Below are 19698 nucleotides of genomic sequence, written 5' to 3'. Positions count from 1 at the left end.
AAGCTAAACATGTATGTGTTGACAAGGTATGTTACTTAACTTTAAGTAGTTATTGTTTAGACATATACACATAAGCACACAAGTACACCTTAATTATATACCATTTTGACTGTCATTTCCCAATAAAAGAATTAATGAAGAAATATAAAGAACATTGTGCTTAATTATTTGTAACTGTCATAGAATACTCATGTAAAGCCCCTTATATCAACATAGCTAATTTCATAGAAATGCTTTTTCCACTAATTAGTAATAGTCAATTCTTTGTATACAACATAACCTTTGCAGAAAAATTAATAATGCATATATAGCAAGAAAGGAAACTTGCTTTTTGACATGTTGTCTAGTGCTCATATGCTTCATGGGTAGGTACCACATTGTTGGCCCTTACAGTTGTTCTCCTGTGAGTACCAAGGGGCATAAGGGAGCTTACAGAGACCTCAGGAAAGGAGCTATTTCAGTGCCACATGATGCCCACAGCACCCATAGGAGTCTTTAAAATACCATGACTGGAAGACACCATTAGGATATAATATGACATGACCCCTGTTATAGGTTGTACACTGAAAATTCAGGCAGTGTAAAACCATAATATGGCATTGCATTTGGAGGTGGTAAAGGGACTACAGCTAGGTTAGAGTGGTGCAACACTAGAAGTCAGAGCAGAGAGGGTCTTTGTATCTGACTTCAATGTTAGGGTCCAATATGCCTCCAGAAATTAACTGAAAAGTGGGACAGAGCAGTCCTCCCCCACCCCCATCTCTCTCTCTCTGTCTCTCTGTCTATGTCTCTCTCTCTCTCTCTCTCTCTCTCTCTCTCTCTCTCTCTCTCTCTGCTGGACAGGAGGTAATTGAATGGCAATTCATTGGTTTTTTATCCAAACTGAAATATTTATTGAGGGCACATTACATGCAAAAGGGTAACTACCATGGTGGCCATGAAAGGTATATGTGGCAAAATCTTTGCTTTGTAATGCCTAGAGCTGCTGAGGTACAGCCTCATGTAACAGAAGAAAGCATAATAAACAGGCTCCATTGTCCTTCCTATTGCTATAGGCCCTAGCACTTGCCATGTTCTTGTTCTGTGGGTATCATCTTCAACACTTATTGCTATGAAGGAAACTTCATAGTTTCAACAATATTTCATTGTATACTCAAACTATTTCTGACATGAAGACTGTTAATATCTATAAGCAGTGTCTATATAATTTGTTCATTGCTTTGATTAATCTAGAGGATTATGTGTCTTAACATAGTCCAAGTGGTAAAATAGCTTTAACAATGTCATCTCTGAAGAAGGTCTGGACTAAAATACATACAAATGAATTGACTATCACTACAGCATCTCCTGAGCTGAGAAGGACAGTTTGACTTAACTCAAAACAGTACATTTTAGAATTCACATATCATGGAAATCATGTGGGTCTTTGAATACTTGTGCTTCAAATTCCATCTGGCTCTGTAAGATAAAAGTGTTGAACTTAGTATAGACTTTAAAAAGACAGACTAAAACAAAGCACTCTGTGTGTTGCTCTAATGTTTGTAGAGACAGGCTCCCAGGGAAGGTAGGCATGATAGCTATTCTTGGTTTTTACCTTGATTATATCTAATACCAACTAAAAACCAAGCTGCTGGGTAACAGACTTTTCTTGATTGGATTGTTTGAAGTTGGAAACCCCACCTTAAATCTGGGACACACTTTCTGGTGGTAGTCTATATAAAGAATATGGATGAAGGGAGCTTTTGCTTTTTGTCTGCTTGCCCCCACTCTCCCCAGGCAGTTGATTGCTTCACTGAGATTAGAGCCTACTTCTTTGGGAAACCAATGAATACTGAAGATCAGCTGAGACATCCAGGCTTGTGAACTAAAAACTATTGGATTCTTGAACTTTCCATTAGGGGACAGTCATTATTAGATAGTTGGATCACAGACCATAAGCCAATCTAATAAATATCATATATATTCAGTTGGGCCACAGACCATATAATACTGTATATATTTAATCAGTTCTGTTTCTCTAAGGAACATTGACTAATGCAGATTTTATTGCTAGGAGTGGTTCTAGCGCAACAGAAGTATAAAGATGAATTATTTAAGTATCTGGAATAAGTTTTCAATTTACCAACACCTACAATTAATGAAGCCTTGGCTAGAAGCTTGGAGGGCTCTGAAAACTCATAGTGTAAACTATTTAACAAACTTGCTGAAATAAATGCATTTGATTATCCTGATTTACCTATTTTGAGGAGCAAAAAATTTAGTGACTATATTCAACGTCTGTCAATTTGTGGAAAAAGAAGGAAATTACTGATGCAATCTGGTTGCTCTTAGCATCTGTAAGTGAACTGACTAAGGAAAAGAATCATCTATTTGATAAAATTACCCAACTTCTCACATATCAAAATAAGATAAAGGACAACAATGAGCTCAGGGATAAAACTGACTGCCTCTAAATGTGCATAAAGTCTAAAGATTTCTAAGTTTCTAAGTGTGCCCTGAAAGATAATCTTTTCTCCAGAAGGCACATAGCTCAAGTTGAAGAAAATCAAGCCAAAGCCCTCATTGTAAATTGTTGAATTACAGGAAAATTTCAAGTCCCAACCACTGAGAGTGTTGAGGATTATAGTAAGGGCATTAATTGATAAAGAATGGGTCCCATAATTTGGGGTCTGCATGCATGCGAGTATCTTGCTGAGGCTGAGAACTTTGATCCCTCAGATTCTCAGGGATTTATTTCCCCTAAGGAAGAAGTCTTTTCACCCTTAGCAGATGTACCCTTCCCCCAACCCTCTGAAGTACTGCATTTTCCACAGAAGGAAACTAGTCCTTCTTTGTGTGTTAATCCAACAGTGACTTTCCCTGAAAGACATGCCAAGCAGGACAATACTGATATCTCTCAGGGCCCACCAATAGGTGCCTCTAGACCTATGACCAGACTCCTAAATGGAGATAGAAAGTCCATGAGACATGTGCTACACTACTAAAGAGCTTAATGAGTTTGCTAATTCATTCAAGCTGAAGTCTTAGGGAGTATGTATAAGAATGGGTTTTAAGGGTGTGGGAGAATGGTCAAGGAACATAGAACTAGATCAGGCTAAGTTTATTGATATGGACCATCTGATTGGAGATTCTAAATTTAATATGAAAACTCAGAGTTTTTAAAAACGTGTGAAGCATCTGCTTGAATAGTGTCCTGGGGCATTTGTCAAAGATGGCCTCCTGAAAAGGAGTTGGAGATGTCTGATATCCCTTGGCTTAGTACTGATGTCAGGGAAATTGCAATGCTAGAGTTGGTATGCTGTGTAAAGCCCAATCCTCCTTAATGAGAAGGCCCAGTCTAAGACATACTCTTCACTAATCCTTCCTATAAGATGCAAAATGATGAGAGGGTCATTAACACATTCAAAGCTTTGTCTTCACCCTTTCCTTGGGGTCAGAGACACTGCTGCTCATTTGGGTTTAATTGAGCCTGAAAGTAGGCAGCATTGAAATCACCAAAGACAAGGGGATTTTAGTTATTGTAATAGGCAGCATGGGCAAAGCAATGTTTGTAATGACTATCCCATAATGAGTAGAAAGGGCAAACTGATTTTTAGGGTGGAATAACTTGTATGGATCTTTGATACTGGTTAATTGGTCATGATATTTTTGTTTGATCTGTATATGCAGAAAATTTCTCAAACAAATAAAGGCTACATTGGATTTTGTCAAATGGCCTGTGAACCAGTTTCTAGACTTGAGTCAGTTTGCAGACACAGAACCCCTTGAATGAAGGGACAGCCAAGTCTGTGTTAAAAAACCTAAGAGTTTACTGTTAGCCTTTCTCAAATGCTTCCCCAGAGGGACTTATAACCTTTTTTACATGGGGAAAAATGAGACAACTAGATTTTCATAACTGTATTGGATATTAGTTCAGAATTGACACTGATTCTTGGAGACTTCAAGAAGCATTGTGGCCATCCATTATGAGTTTATGGAAGTCAGATGATTAATGGAGTTTTGGCTGAAGTACAACACACTATAGGTCTAGTATATTCTAGTTATTTCCCCTGTTCCTGTAGTTATTTCCCCAGTTCCAGACTGTATAATTGGGATAGAAGTTCTTAGAAGTTGGCAGAATTCTCACATTGGTTCTCTGACCTGTGGAGTGAAGGCTATTATGGTTGAAAATGCCAAATGGAAGCCAATGGAATTACCTCTGCCAGGGGCAATAGAGAGAGCTTAGAACAGCACTGCATCTCATGAACTACAGAAACCAGTCCTACCACCAAGAACTTGAAAGGTGCAGGAGTGGTGGTCTAATTCTTTTCTTAGTTCACCTTTCTATCTGGCTGGGGCAAAAGACACATGGTTCAGGGAGAATGGTGGTTGATTATCAAAAATTTAAACATGTAGCGACTCCTGATTCAGTTGCTTTACCAAATGTAGTGTCAGCACTTGAAGAGATTAGCACATCTGCCAGTACATGGTATGCAGCTATTGATTTAGCAAATGCCTTTTTCTTGTTATCTTTCTATAAGACAACCAGAAGCCTTTTGCTTTCCATTGACAAGACCAGCAGTATACCTTTAGTTTTATTTCAAAGATATATTAACTTTCCATCTCTGCCATAACTTAGTTTAAAGGGATCTTGATCACTTGTCTCTTCCAAAAAATACTACAGCAGTACAAGGTATTAATGACATTATGCAGATTGGACCACATGAACAGGAGGGAGCAACCACTTTGGGCTTGTTAAAAACATGTGCATCAGAGAATGGGAAATAAATTCAAGAACCGTCTACCTCGGTGAAATGTTTGGCAGTGTCGTAGTGTGGGGTATGCAGAGATATTTCTTTAAAGGTGAAGGACAAGTTATTGCATCTGGATGCTCCCACCACCAAAATAAGAATCCCAACAGCAGAATCCTTGCTTGGATGTTACTTGAGGGTATATACCAAGTGACTCGAAAATATGTTAGCTTTGAGTGGGACCTAGAGGAGGAGAAGGCTTTTCAACAGGTCCAGGCTGCTATGTGGTCTGTGTTATTATCTGAAGCATAGGACCCAGAATACTTGAGGTATCAGTGTCAGATATTGATGTGGTTTGAAGCCTTTAGCAGGCCCTAGCAGTGAATCACAGAGGAGACCTTTGTGACTTAATAGGAGGGTTCAACATAATTTTCAGACAAGTACTCTCCCTTCAAGAGATAACTCTCAGTCTGCTATTTTGTGCCTTAGTGGAAACTGAACAGATGGCAGTAGGTCACCAAGTTACCATGAGTCCTGAGCTGCCTACCATGAACTAGGTGTTATCTGATCCATCAAGCCATAAAGAAGGATGTGCACAATAGCAATCCATTACCAACTGGATGTGGTATATACATGATCAAATCAGCCAGGTCCTGCAGGTTATACAAAGAAGTTGCTCCAAAGCCTCTGGTTTTTATTCCTATTCCAGTGCCATCTGCTCCCAAGAATGTACCTGTAGACCCTATGTAGACCTGTGTGCTCTATGATCAATTGACTGAGGCATAAATAACAGCTGCAGAATTACAACCCCTGTTTGTGAGAATCCTAATAGACATTGGCAAAGGGAAATCTTTACCCTGGGCAGAGGTTCAGGTACTACACATGCCCATACATTTTGTTTGGAAGGATAAATGGTCTGATGTGATTGATGGTCTATAGGCAATGGCCTGGCTGGATGGTCAGGGACTTGGACAGAGCATATTTGGAAAATTAAAAAGAAAGACATCTGGGGAAGAAGCTTGTCCATAGATCCTTCATACAGGATGTGAATATACTTGTTCCCCTTTTATATGCTCATTAAAAGGTTGACCAGCTAAGGAAGAATTTAATAATCAAGTAGATATGATGACCTATTGTGTAGACAGTCTGCTTCTTTTCCTAGCTATTCTTGTCATTGCCCAAAGGGCCCATGAACAGAATGGGCAGGTTGACACAGATGGGGGCTATGCATTGGATCAACAATATAGACTTCCATTCACTAAGGCTATAGCTGCTGATGCCAACAGCAGAGATAAGCACTGAGCCCCCAATATAGCATTATTCCTTGGAGTGACCAGTCAGTGATCTGGTGGCAAGTTGACTATACTGAACCACTTTCTCCATGGGAAAGACAACACTTTCTCTTTATTGTAGCATATACTCATTCTGGATGTGGGCTTCCTTTTCTTCATGTAATGTTTTTGCCCAAACACCATACATGTACTTACAGAATGCCTTATCCACCACCATGGTCCTTCATACAACAAGGTGTCTGACTAGAAACTCATTTCACAGCCTGAGAAGTGTCACAGTGGACCTATGCTCATGTGATACATTCGTCTTATCATGTTACTCTTAAGCAGCTGCCCTGACATAATAGTGGAAAAGAATAAAACCTGCTGATGTGTTTGCTCAGGATAGAGGAAATACAGAACAGGTAGTAGAGGAAAGTATCAGCTAAGGCCATAAGACTAGTTGCAGAAACACAGATTATAATTGATATGAATAATTTTGTCATATTTTGAAAAGAATGTATTTGTGATTTCTTTCCTTGATATTATCTCAACTGATAGTATACATATAACAAAAAATATCAAAAGTTAAGTTACTAAAAGAATGCCCCTTGAGGCATTCTAAAATACATGTATTTGTACTTGTATGTGGTATATTTACATCATGTTCAGTTTTATTGTGATCTGGTTATTGTTTTCACTTGGAAATTAAACATGACATAAGGAGATATGATTGTGTCAAGTTGACAAGAGGTGGACTTGTGAAGGCTATTCTTGGTTGTCAACTTGACATCTAGAATTAACTAAAACCCAAGCTTCTGGGCACACGTGAGCAATTTTTTTTTTTTTTTTGATTGGGTCATTTGAGGTAGAAAATCTCAAATTAAATCTTGGCCACACTTTCTGGTGGCAGCCTATATAAAGAACATGAAAAGGAGAAAGAATTTTCTCTTTGTCTGCTTGCCCTTACTCTCCCCCTGGCTAGTTGATTCCTTCATTGAGACAAGAACCTACTTTTTTGGGGTTCCAATGTATATGGAAAACCAAATGATATATTCTGCCTTGTGAATTCTTGGTCTTTCTGTCAAAGGACAGTCATTAGAATAGTTGGACCACAGAGTACAAGCCAAAAAAAGTACAAGTACAAAAAAATCTGTGTGTGTGCACTTTTTTCATTCTATCAGTTTTGTTTCTCTATCATAGTGGTTCTCAACCTTCCTCATGCTAGTACCCTTTATAGTACAATTCTTCATGTTATGGTATCTCCAATCACAAAGTTATTTTCTTTGCTACTTCATAACTGTTATTTTGCTACTGTTATGAATAATAATATAAATATGTGTGTTTTCTGAAGGTCTTAGGTGACCCCTGAGAAAGGGTCATTCAAGCCCCAAGGGCTCTTAACCCATAGGTTAAGAACCTGTGCTCTAAAGAATTCTGACAAATACAATGGGAATTGTTATCTTTTTTCATGTATTTCTGACTCAGATTGCTTTGTAGTAGTCTCCAACTTATTGGAGGCCTGGAACTAGAGTATAGTTCTGGCATGAGGCTTCAGTGAGGATCAAGAACATTGAACTCTGGATATCCAGGGACTCAGGCACAGCCAAGGACCTAAGGTATCTGTGTATCAGGAAGGATAAGGTGATCTCAGCAACAAGAGTCTAGGAGATGAGGAGTGACACTCATAAATTGGACATTTTTATCAAGACATGTAGACAAGTAGAAATGTCTATGAAACTCATGTGAGTACATAAGTCTCCCTCGTTGCCTCCTCCTTCCTTCCATCCTTTTGTTTTATTCGATTTTAAAAGAATCACTTAAGGATGTCTCTGTCTCTCTCTCTCTCTGTCTCTCTGTCTCTCTCTCTTTGTGTGTGTGTGTGTGTGTGTGTTTACATGAGTTTGGGTGCCTGCAAAGGTCAGAGGCATCAGGTCTCCCTGGAGCAGGTGATACAGGCAGATGTGGGCACTGGGAACCAAACTGGAATCATCAACAAGAGAAGCACATGCTCTTAATTGCTAAGCCATTTCTCCAGCTCTTTGTTTTGTTTTTCAGATAAAAATTAAAGCCTTTTGAATCTTAATAGGAAGGCTTTACTTACAGGGAATAACCTGAAGATGCCAGGAAGAAGATGACTAAACAGTTCCTGAACAGGGGAGGGAGATAGACCCAAAATTTCTACCAGAGACCTCTGAAGTAGTCCCTTCATCTCTCTATCCATCCATGTTTCCATTAATCTATGCCTGCTTTTCTAGGCATCTATTCTGTGCATTCAATACATAAGTTGTGCAAAAACATCATAAAAAGAATCCCTTTCCTGATTTCACGATATTTACATTTATGTGGTGATACAGTGTGCATACAAAGAAATACTGTGTGAAAAAAGAGTATAAAGGAAAACAAGCAAGCTTGAGCATAGAGATGCAGGGGTACGATCTAGTAAATCTAGTGATCTTGGGTGACTAGCACCCTGAGACTTGTAAAAAGTTGGGGAAGATGTGGGGAAGGACACAGCATGTATTAAGGGCAGGAAGGGAAGAGCATAAAGTGAACTGCCCCAATCCAATGGCATAAGAAATGTGGAAGGGGAAGAGATGTTTCTAAGAAACAGGATAAATGAATCTGCATCTGGAGATCTCACTGGAGTGTATGGACAAAGCTGGGGCATGATGTAATCTGTATTTTCAAATATAGTGGTATATCAGGGGAAAGATAGTAGGTAGAAAACAGTGGGAGTAAGAAAGATAATAATTCAGACAAGACAGATGATGGTGACCACAGGAATGGGCCACATTTAAAGCTAAATTCTAAAAGAGTAGCTCAGAGTGCCAGGAGAAACCTAACATGGTTCTTAGGTTACTGAAATGCTGGAAACAGGACACAATTAGATGACACTGACAGGGGTGATGAAAGTTTTGTAGGAACCAGGGATTTTTAGATCTTAATAGACACTTTAATTGGTAGCTGGAGATACAAACTAGAGCTCAGGGGTAGGTATATTCATAAACTGCATTACCTACACATCCTTATCAGTTTCCAGACAAATACAGACTGTGGAGGTCATAGTCTTTGTAGGCGCCTGCTACTTTATCTCTTGTACAAGTCTTCTTGTAATACACTTTCTGCTCCCTCCCTTCTTTACTTTCTTTCATACACATGCCATTTCTTTTGCCCATATTCTCCATTTTTACATGGCTATTTTTCCTTTGAAACCTGTTTCTTTGGATAAGCTTTCCTGTCTTCTTGTGGTCTAGATGCTGTGGATGTTCTTTTTCCTGCCTGTTACCACACACTACATAGTTCTCAGTGGACAATAGCACCAGCATATCCATCCTGCTACTCCACTCCAAAGTTGGCTTTGGTAAAATGCATTAACCCTCTGAGTTTATCTCCTCATCTAAAAATTAGATAACATGAGGTATTGTGCTTATGACATTGCCTGGCATAGTAGAAGTACCATGCAAATCATTGCATCATATTATAATGACATTATACTTATTGCAATGTTGTGTACCAGTTTTCATGTTGCTTTTTGACCTCCACCAGAGCCACTAAACCATTGCCCTAGGCTTCTGGCACACACTAAGACTCATTAATTCTTTCTAACATGGATTAACACATTTAAACATGAAGAAAACATATCAGTGGGATAAACACAGTACAGAGACAAACTGTTATTTCTGTGGTGGTGTTTCTATGCTAACATTCTTTTGGCTACCATACACCAAGCTGAGAAGTCCCTGATTGGCTATTCCAAATTATGTTTTGATTCAATAAAAGGAAAGCAATATTGTTACCTTTGGATCAGGCAGGCATGGCCCAAAGGCTTCCAGAAGAAGGGTCTCTTCCCTCACAGCTTTCTCATAGTCTGAAAATGACAGCTTCCCATCATGGTCTTGGTCCTGAGAGGTGAGCAGCCTGGGTCAGTGAGCACATGGCACCCTTACTGCAAATGCCCACTCTCTTTCAGTTATATGTTGGTAGAAGAATGAGATATTAGTTTGGGAAGTTGAAAAATAAAGTTTTGTAGTGCGTAGTGAGGGGCAGGGTGTTATGGAGCATATCATCAAGAGCCTGTCACATGCTAGGCAAGTGCTCTGTCACCAACCCGCACCTGCAGCTCACAGAAAATATTCCACTAACAAGCTAAAGTCAACCATTATTTAAAAGTCATCACCACTGAATTCTTACTGCTATCACACATGTTGACTGACCAGGAAGATTGAGCCCGGTTAGGAATGAGAGAGAGAGAGGGACAGAGAGCATAAAACAGGGAGCCAATATTGGTTTGAAGATAAAATTGAACACAAAGAAATGTCTAGAGAACTACAAGACTGCCGCCAACTAACAATTTGAGCTTCAGTGGAAAGGCTACCATAAATTCCCTTCCCGGAGAGTGAGATCAATAACTAACTTATCCATGGAGCCCTCAACTAATGTCTGTTGGAAACAGGAGCAAACACCCATACATAAACACTGAGTCAAAGTAGAACCCAGATGCAGATGGAGAGGACAAGACCAGGCAGCAGAAACACATAGAGACAGCTTACCTGAACGAGGAGGAGCTAATGGGCCCCCAGACTGATTGCTGGGAATCCAGCATGGGACTGACTCAGGCGCCCCCTGAATATGGGTCTCAGCCAGAAGGACTGAGCAGTCTAAGGGTCCTCAGACAGTGGAGCCAGGATATATCCCTGGTGCACAAAAGGACCTTGCGAACACATCCCCCATGCCTTAACCTAGAGACAGGAGAGAAGCCCTAGTCCCTACTTTACATGACCTGTCAGATCTACATGACCCCAACTGGATGGCATTCCCCTACATATGGAATTGGGGTGGGGGATGGGAGGGGAGGGTGGTTAGAGTGCATGTGAGAGGGAAAAGAGGGTAAAAGGGAGTGAAGAAGGGAAGGAGAGAGGGAGAGGGAATTGGGATTGACATATAAAATAATAAATTAAATAAAAAAATAATTTGACTTCAAAATTTAAGTTGAAGGACAAGTTACTGGGGAAAAGGATTTCTATTTTTGTTTCCACAGAAAATGAAAAGCTGTGGATTCCTTCCAGACTAATGTGGTTTGATCAAGCCAGACCGCCTGAAACAGTACCAGGTAATTCTACATTCAAAACAGCTGGACAAAGCAGCCTTACAGACTACAGCCAGGATTTCTGTATCTTCTTCGAATCCCCCATGACAGAGCTCCTTACCAGCAGGAAGTAGTTTGGAAAGAACGACGCCCAAATTCCCAAATATTGTCTATAAATGTTTGTTTTCATTTAAATGGACTTAGTTATAATATATATATTTTAAGTTACTCAACCTTACCATTTTCTTCAGTGTTATTTCAACCAAATCTTTAATTCCCTCATCAGGGTCTTCCTCAGAGGGCTGTTTGAGAAGGCTGTTCTTCAGCATGTGGAACATCTCTTCCTTTGAAATGAAGCCATCGCCATTCAGATCAAACACTTCAAAGCAGTCTAAAGAAAAACATATATAAACATATATAATACACACACACAATATATATATATATTGTGTGTGTTCGAGATTACCACTAAGGTGGCATTTTCTTCTGACAAAGCAGTCAGGGAGAAGGTATGTCTTATTGCTGCATTATTTGGTTCTGAGCTTGATACTAGTTGAAGTTAGTAGGAATGTTAGTGTACACTAGGGAAATATTCTCATTCCTCTCTATATGTGTCTTTAACTGACTATGAAAATAAACTCCTAGAAGCACTAACATGAGCATTACTGACTAGAAACATGGAAAAGCAATCATATGTTTACATTAATTTTATTAAGTGAAATATTATTCTAGTAGTTGAGAATTACTTAAAAGCTAGAAAACTTAAATTATGTTTTCTTGTTTAATGTTTATTAAGCAATGCAAAATATTTATAATAGTACATAGCTAAAATGTAGATCACAGTCTGTGCAGCTTCTTTTCATGACACTCCTTAAATGGCTTGATTTTCCTGTTAATTAATATTTTTCCCATTCTTTATTGACTGTAATGGCCAATGAGGATTCACCAACTATCCAACTAACCAATCAATGAAAACCTACTTTATTGGAAACAGTGATTCAAAAGCTTTTGCTGTGTTTACCATAATGTATAAACTACCAAGTCATCTGCAAGCTTACATTTCATTTTTTCTTCTAAAGTCCCTCGAAGAAACAGTGATAGTCCATGAATCCACTCAGATACATTTACACAGCCATCATTGTCTTTATCGAAACCCCGAAATACTAAAAGACACAATGAAACATTTGTGTTGAATTTTCATCCTCCATAATACATCAAGCCTAACATCACTCTCCATTTTATAGTTGTTTCAAGACCCAGGTGCCCACTTGATAAAAGAAACTGAGACACATAACCTTCATATATTGTGAGTATAAATAATGTTCTTAATATATGGTGAATAATATATGGGTGAACAATAATACATGGGCATATTAACCATGCTAGTCATTAGATACTTAAGTTTCTTAATAATAGTAATTATATGTTTTTATTTCTCAGGACAAGCAATGCTATTACATGGTGGGAATACTTGTTAACTGTTATTGAGTAGTTTCTACTATGTAAAAAACTTTAAGTAGAAGTAGAACACTATGGGGATTTTTGTATGACATGAAACCTAGGTATCCAATACAACTTTGTTCTCTTTCTAAACAATAAAAGAAATAGGAAACTGATTCCTTCTCCAAACATTTTGGAAGATTTAAATACACACACACACACACACACACACACACACACACACACACTGAGATGTCAATCTGTAAATATGTTTCTCTTATTGGTTAATTAATAAAGCCCTGTTAGCCAATAGGTGGGACTAAGAGGGAAGGAAGATTTGGGGAGAGTTAGGAGGAGATTAAAAATGTAGAGAGCAGAGATTTGGACCCTCTCTTATGTAATATAAGATCATGTGGAAATACTTAGATTAATAGAAATAGTTTAATATTTGAGACAGAGCTAGCCAATAAGAAACAGTGTCTCTGTGTGTTACTTGGGGCTGATGCAGCTGTGAGTCCAGTCTGGGGTGAAAACTACACAACAATATTCAAATTAAATTGGGAATCTATAACATGAGATTTCTCCCAAGATCATAACCATACTTAAACCTTTGTTAATTACAATTAAGTTTGACAGTTTCACTCATATGTGTATCTTACCTCTGTCCATAATCATGTCATCTGTCATTCCAAATGTCACATGCAGGATATTCCGAAATGCATTACGATCTAGTCCAATGATTACCCCTTGCCTTTCTGCTACATCTCCCACCAAGTTATAGAAAAGTGTTATAAGACAGTTCACTTCAAATTTATTAACTGTAAAAGATCAAAATGGACACATAACAAAAGTACACATTAAAATTTTAAGTTCTAACTCAAATATTGCATAATGAGCTTATGTGTTCAAAATCAAAAACATTTAATGTTTTGTTGCCATCTGCAATTCTCTCATATTCTGAGTCACAGACTTAGAGTTAAAGGAAGAAGATGCCAAAGTCACATTATCTACTAATAGAAGGTATATTACTCCTCCTGGAGCCAAACACTAAATAGAAATAGACCTCATCACATTTAGAATGAAAGAAAGTAGCAGCCACCTGATCCAGATGATTGTGGTATAATGTTGGAGACTTCATAGAGCAGACAGAGAGCAAAACACAGTTGTGTTGTTTCAGACTGCTGGCAATAGGCAACATTTATGGTAGCTACAAGCAAGCATTTCCATGGAAATTTAGGCTCCCAAATATCTGTGCAATCATTGTCATTTCCATTTAGACTTGGTGAATTTATAAGGAAGAACTTTAAAATCAGATAGCTTTATTTTCTAATAAAGGAATTTTAAGTATATTCACAACCAGTAAAGTTCTTCTCCAAGGGTGTGAACACTTACCAGAAATAATTCAGGATTACTCTGGTAAAAGGATTTCTTTTTAATTTAAATTGTACACACATATTCACAGACACACAAAAGAAAGAAGGAGTGAGAAAGAAACACAGAGAGACAGAAAAAGAATATGAGAGAGGAAATGAGAGAGTATGAATACTTACTGGCATTAAGAACATAAATAATAACTGGGAACATATCTCATCTGCTAAAAACAAACAAATAAACAAATATTGACTTGCCATGGAGGCCTGGTGATTTGAGGCTGAGCACACACACACACACACACACACACACACACACACACACACACACACACACAAAACTGCAGCAACACCAGCACCATCAATAATAGCAAATGAAACGTTTTAAAATATAGTTTACCAAAAAAGTGAATTTAAATGTAAAATATGAATGAGAGATGAGATGGAGAAATTTTATTTAAAATCAGAAAAAATATAGGTGAATATTTTCATACATAAGGACAATGCCTGTGTGCAAGAGATATTACACACCACAACACTCAGGGTGTTTTCTGATTTTAAGAATTATATTTTAAAAGAAAACTTCAGAAAAAAGGTAAGTAAACAGTAGAAAATAATATAATGGTTAAGGTTTTTAAATGAGCTACAAGTTATTGAGGAAAAGAGTATGTCAGACCCTAAAAATAAACAAGGTGTGATCCAATGATTCTGTTTCAGCAATACACACTGAAGAACTGAGAGAAGGGACTCAGCTATGTGCCTATATGCCAGTGGTCACAGTGGCATCATTCACAAAAGCCAAAAGGAGCAAACCAGTGTTCAGTGGTAGATGAGTGTTTAAACAAAATGTGATATAGCCAAACATTGGAATACTGGCTTTTAAGTGTTGTTACAAGATTCATTGGCATTAAAAATAAGTGGAAAACAGAGGCCACAATGTTGGAAAGCATGATGTAAAGGGAACTGCTTATGTGTCTCTATTCACTATCAGACCTGCTTTTCATTTGCAAAATGAATACCTTTAATAGGCATGCAAGAGTCACAACTCCAAGCTGACTTTCAAAGAAAAGGTACAATACACTACTGCCCTACACTTAGCTCAGAGATGGACCTAGTACAGAGATGATGGACCTAGTACAGAGATGGTTTGAACACAGAGATGGACCTAGCATAAATATCTGGACTAGTACAGAGAGATAGATCTAGTACAGAAATGGACTTATCATAGAGATGATGAACCTAGAACCGAGATGAACCTAACACAGAGAAAACTGGACCTAGTACCGAGATGGAGAGGTGGACCTAAAACAGAGCTGGACCTAGCACACAGATGGCTACTGGAGATACCTTTCTGCTTCTTTCCTAGAACTGAATAAAAGTACATTTCTGTAACAGAAGACAGGGACAACAGACAACTGGGCCTAGGTCCTGTATCTCCCCAAGAAAACACCCGTTTCACAGATGTATTTACTTGTGTGCTAATCTCAATCTCCTGGTTTTCTACAAACCAAAAGCTGCTGACAGGCATGTTGGGAGTAAAATTAGATACACCAAAGCTCAGACTTGTCCAAGCAGTAAATACATCCTTTTCCCCCTTTACTAGTTTTTGTTTACTCATTTCTTTTGAAATACAGGGAAACTGAACAAGCATGTTTATGGACTTAAGTGTTGTTAACCAGAGGATAAAGTACGGTTCCATTTATATGATATACCTACTGTTATCAAATTCATAGTGAGGTGTTAGTGTTTAGTTGGTATAGGGTTTACTGGGGAAAGACCAAAGTTCTGGATATTTCTTTTCATGACAGTTGCATGACACTGTGAATGTAGAATCCCCTTGTGTGTAAAGCTTCACTTCCCCTATTATAGTGCAAGAATAATGCATGAAATCCCAAGATACTGACTTTTATTACAGCATATTGTTGTAACCATTTTTATTGCTTGTAGCTAAACTAACCTAGCATCTAAGTGTGTCTCATTTATAACATAAAACACAGTAACTATACATGTACAAGGAAAAACATGAAGAACATAGTGCTCAATATCTCTAAGAGCAGGTGTCTTGAACTCCACCCCCAACCCCATGGATAAGAGAAGACTTCTGAATTTAATGCTAAGAACCATACATATAAAACAGTTAAAATGTTAAATCTAATGATATAAAAACATACATTAGTGACTACAAAGCTCTAAACATAAGAACTGCTTTTGGCTGGGGAAGAACTACATGAAGAAGAGCAAATACTGATGGACCGTGTTTCCATCTCAAAAAAAAGTATCACTTAAGTGGTATTAACTTCATGTATGACTGAGATCAAAAGTCATCTATAGTAAAAAGTTTCTCACTGATTTTTAAAACCTTTGATTATTCATATGTGAACACTATATCTATATCACTGCTCTCTCTCAGTCTTCCACATTAATGACCTCCATTCCCTTTCAAATTAATGACTTTTTCTCTTGTATTATTTACACACACACACACACACACACACACACACACACACACACACATGCATGCTAATAGACTTAGATGTGTCTAGCACTGACCTCTTGGGGATTGGACAACCTATGCTTGTCCCTGTATAAAACTGATTCTTGATCTCTCAGCAACCACTAAACACCTGTATCTCTTTATCTAGGAATGGGACACATTTCCTCTGTACATGTTAACATGTTGACTGATGTTGTTATATACTAATCTTGTTCATGAAATGATATTTTTGATATTTTATGGCTGCATTTTCCTGGTCATGTCTAGGAATGTTATCTAGTAGCAGGAATTGTGGGCTTCTAGCTCTTAAAAGCTTTCTGCTTTCTCTTCTGTGATTTTTCCCAGAGCCTTAAGGGCAAGGTTTTGTTGCAGATGTTTCCATCCTGCTTAGGCACCTCACAGTTACTAATTCATTGCATTATTAAAAGTTATAGATCTTGAAATAGTCTCCACTGGTTGAAAAAAAGAGACTTCTTTGATGCAGAGTGAGAGCTACACTTATCTGTGGCTGTAAGAATAAGGATACAGTTAGAAATTATGCTGGTTTAGGAAAGTGGCAATTATAGGTTGTCCTACAGGGCACCTAATTGCCTCCAAGTATGGTTATCTGGCTAGGTTTATAGTACCAGACATGAGTTCTTTCCTATTTAGTGCACCATAATTTCAAATAAAAAGCTGTTGGTTGTCCCCAAGATAAAAGTGCCACCATTGTAGACTTGGGGGTTTTATGCCTGTCCAGTCCTTGTTCTGGCTCATAGGGTTTCTTTAGGTAGGACAACTCACTACTACTCTGCCATAGAAGCTCACACAGCACTTTAAGATATTATAAGATATAGTCCTCAGGGACTATATTATAAGAGATAGTTCTCAGGTCAGCAGCAGTTCAATTTCTACAGATTCTGTTCTCAAGTATGTGGTATCTTCAGCAATAGGGTCTCATTTTTAAGTTCTGGAAGGCAATTAATGTCAAAAGCTACATCCCAAATTGTCTTGGGAATCTCTTTTATTCCCTTAATCAATACCTTGAGGGGAGAGTTTCCATGCCTGGAACTGAATTTTGTATTAGAGTGCTCATGACCTCACTCCATGTGTATTAGATTGTGCATGATCTCACTTCATGTGCCATAACTCCATATATGTGTGTGAATATGAGTGCATATATATGTATACATATATCTATTACATGGATATTTTAAGTAAGTTTATAAAATAATGTTCTCCTGTAACTTTTTCAAGCATTCTTAATAAAATTCATCTTTTCTCCCTGTATTACTTTCCAGTCCCCTTGAATTCTCAACATACATCCCTATAAGAGTCTAGAAGTTATCATCTGTAGCACTAGCTGTATGCCTAGGACCCTTTCTTCTCTGGTTCAAACAATGTGTCCATTTCATTCACTGTGTCATTGTCTGTCATTTAATGACATTTTAAATGATCACAATGTCCATGAGCTATAGCTGTTAGAACAGCTTACTTTTCACTAAAAATCCTTAAAGTTTCTAGGATTTAAGTAAAACATTTTACTTAAGAACAAAAAAAAATCATTTTTTAAACATGTTTTTACTGATAATTTAAATTTTATACATAGAGTTTAGGGTTTGCTCAGTAGTAGATTGCTTGCATAGCATGTTTAGTTCTGAGTTAGTTTTGAATTGTTCTCAGTGTTTGGTAGTGAAATAATGTGAATATGTAAAATAGACTCAAATCAATTGAGTACTATGTGTGTCAGTTATTAATCTGTTGTGTATTCATCAGAAAAGTTTGTACTAATTTTAGAAATATCAGGTATTTTCCCAGAGATGAAAGCATTTTAGGAAAACAGAAGAAAATCTCTATCAAATTAATAAATAGCTTAAATTTCTGGATGCCTTTTTCTGAGAATTTTAAGATGTTCACAGTGTGACAGTATGTCACATTTTTTCAGTTCTGGACCTACCCCCATAACATCATTTCTTACACATAATGTCAGATACCAATGATGTAAAAGAAAGTAGGCCTGAAACCCCTAGAGCTCCATTAGAAGTTCATTTCTACATCTTCACACAACTGAGATGATTTGAATATGTGGACCTTTTCTGTGACCAATATCTTTTCAAACATCACACACTTGTAAGTTCCTACACCAGAAAACAGCACTGTCATCCCAACCACATCCACAGACAGATTCTTAGCCCAGACAGATTCTTAGCCCATACAGATTCTTAGCCCAAGGACCACCCTGAGTACAATTTTCTGGTGTCTGGTCACCTGGAAGATCTCCTTCACCTTTGGACCCCATTAAAAATTGGCAACTGAGCATATGAAACTGGGCACAGATTCCTTACTATCTTGCTAAGCAACACAGTTTTCAAATAGACTGCCTTTTCCTAAAACATTGATGTAGAACTTCAAATATCTTTCTTAAAGGTACCCAGCAGTGGATGACTGTTTTCCCTTAAGAAGATCTTAGTAAACTTCCAGAACACAGGTTCTTCTGCTCTAGAAAAAGCTAGAAAGTGGGTTAAGGTGCTATACATTGGCTCTGCTACCTTCTTGAATATAATGTTTTTCTAAAACTTTTCAACATGTTTAAAGCTAAAGTCACATGCTTCCCAGGACACTGAATCATGCTTCTTTAACATAAAAGCAAATAAAGAGGGTTTTTGAATTTAGAGAGTGTGTATGAGGAAGCACAGGCAGCACACACTAGATGGATGTGATCTGGTTGAGTTCTAAAGATCCTAGGAATAGATGAGGAGCCGACACCCCAGAAAAGGGATTCTCTTGCAGATTTCTCTTGAAGGATACTGTGAAGGAGCTCTTGTGGTAGAAGCAGGAAGGAAGAACAAGGTAGGAAAGAGACCTGGTCCAGAAGTCATGGGTCCTCCAGAATTTTGTTCTTACTTACAGTGTTTGCAACTTTTAGTTAAAGTGTCTGTCAGCTTCTGCAGCTTCTTTCGGTTCATGATGGGTATTCATATAATTAGGTCTCACTGTTATCTGGAGCTCAGAGCCAGGTCCTTCATGAGCTCCAGGCCAAGGCAGCCTGTTTCAAACTCCTTGGCTCTGAGCATTTGAGGCCCTAACAGACAGTGTGGCCATGGCAACGCTTTAGCAGGCCACCAATTGGCTCGCGGGGGCGGGCAGGCAAGACATAAATGAGGCCCCTGCACACAGAGGAGCCATGGCAACGGCTGGCCCTGCTGCTGATTGGCTCCTGAGCTGGAGGCTGACTAGTCTGGCACAGAAAGGCCTGTGGCTGAAACTGCCAGCCCTGGCTGTCCAGCGCCTTCTGTTCTAGTTACAGAATTCCAACCTGATATTT

General features: G+C 38.2%; 1 protein-coding gene across 1 annotated transcript; it reads right to left on the bottom strand.

Annotated features, from left to right (window-relative positions):
* Positions 1–1345: 1345 nt before the first annotated feature.
* Clxn (calaxin) lies at positions 1346–19422 on the bottom strand. The gene is made up of 6 exons (XM_051190947.1): positions 19282–19422; positions 13190–13348; positions 12149–12253; positions 11330–11481; positions 9802–9906; positions 1346–1458 (listed from the first exon to the last, which is right to left on the bottom strand). Exons 1-6 carry the CDS (start codon positions 19337–19339, stop codon positions 1399–1401), a joined length of 639 nt encoding a protein of 212 aa, XP_051046904.1. The 5' UTR covers positions 19340–19422; the 3' UTR covers positions 1346–1398.
* Between the last annotated feature and the right edge of the window lie 276 nt (positions 19423–19698).

The sequence above is a fragment of the Phodopus roborovskii genome, unplaced genomic scaffold (assembly GCF_943737965.1).
Source record: "Phodopus roborovskii unplaced genomic scaffold, PHOROB, whole genome shotgun sequence".
Taxonomy (NCBI): domain Eukaryota; kingdom Metazoa; phylum Chordata; class Mammalia; order Rodentia; family Cricetidae; genus Phodopus; species Phodopus roborovskii.
This window is presented reverse-complemented; position numbering and strand designations above follow the sequence as displayed.

Excerpts from the sequence above, each read along its gene's own strand:
- Clxn (XM_051190947.1), bottom strand. The coding sequence starts at position 19,339 with ATGAACCGAAAGAAGCTGCAGAAGCTGACAGACACTTTAACTAAAAGT. Across the intron at positions 13,349-19,281 it reads AACTAAAAGTTGCAAACACT|TTAATAAATTTGAAGTGAAC; the intron begins GTAAGTAAGAAC and ends GATCTTTTACAG. Across the intron at positions 9,907-11,329 it reads AAATAACACTGAAGAAAATG|GACCAAGACCATGATGGGAA; the intron begins GTAAGGTTGAGT and ends CTCACCTCTCAG.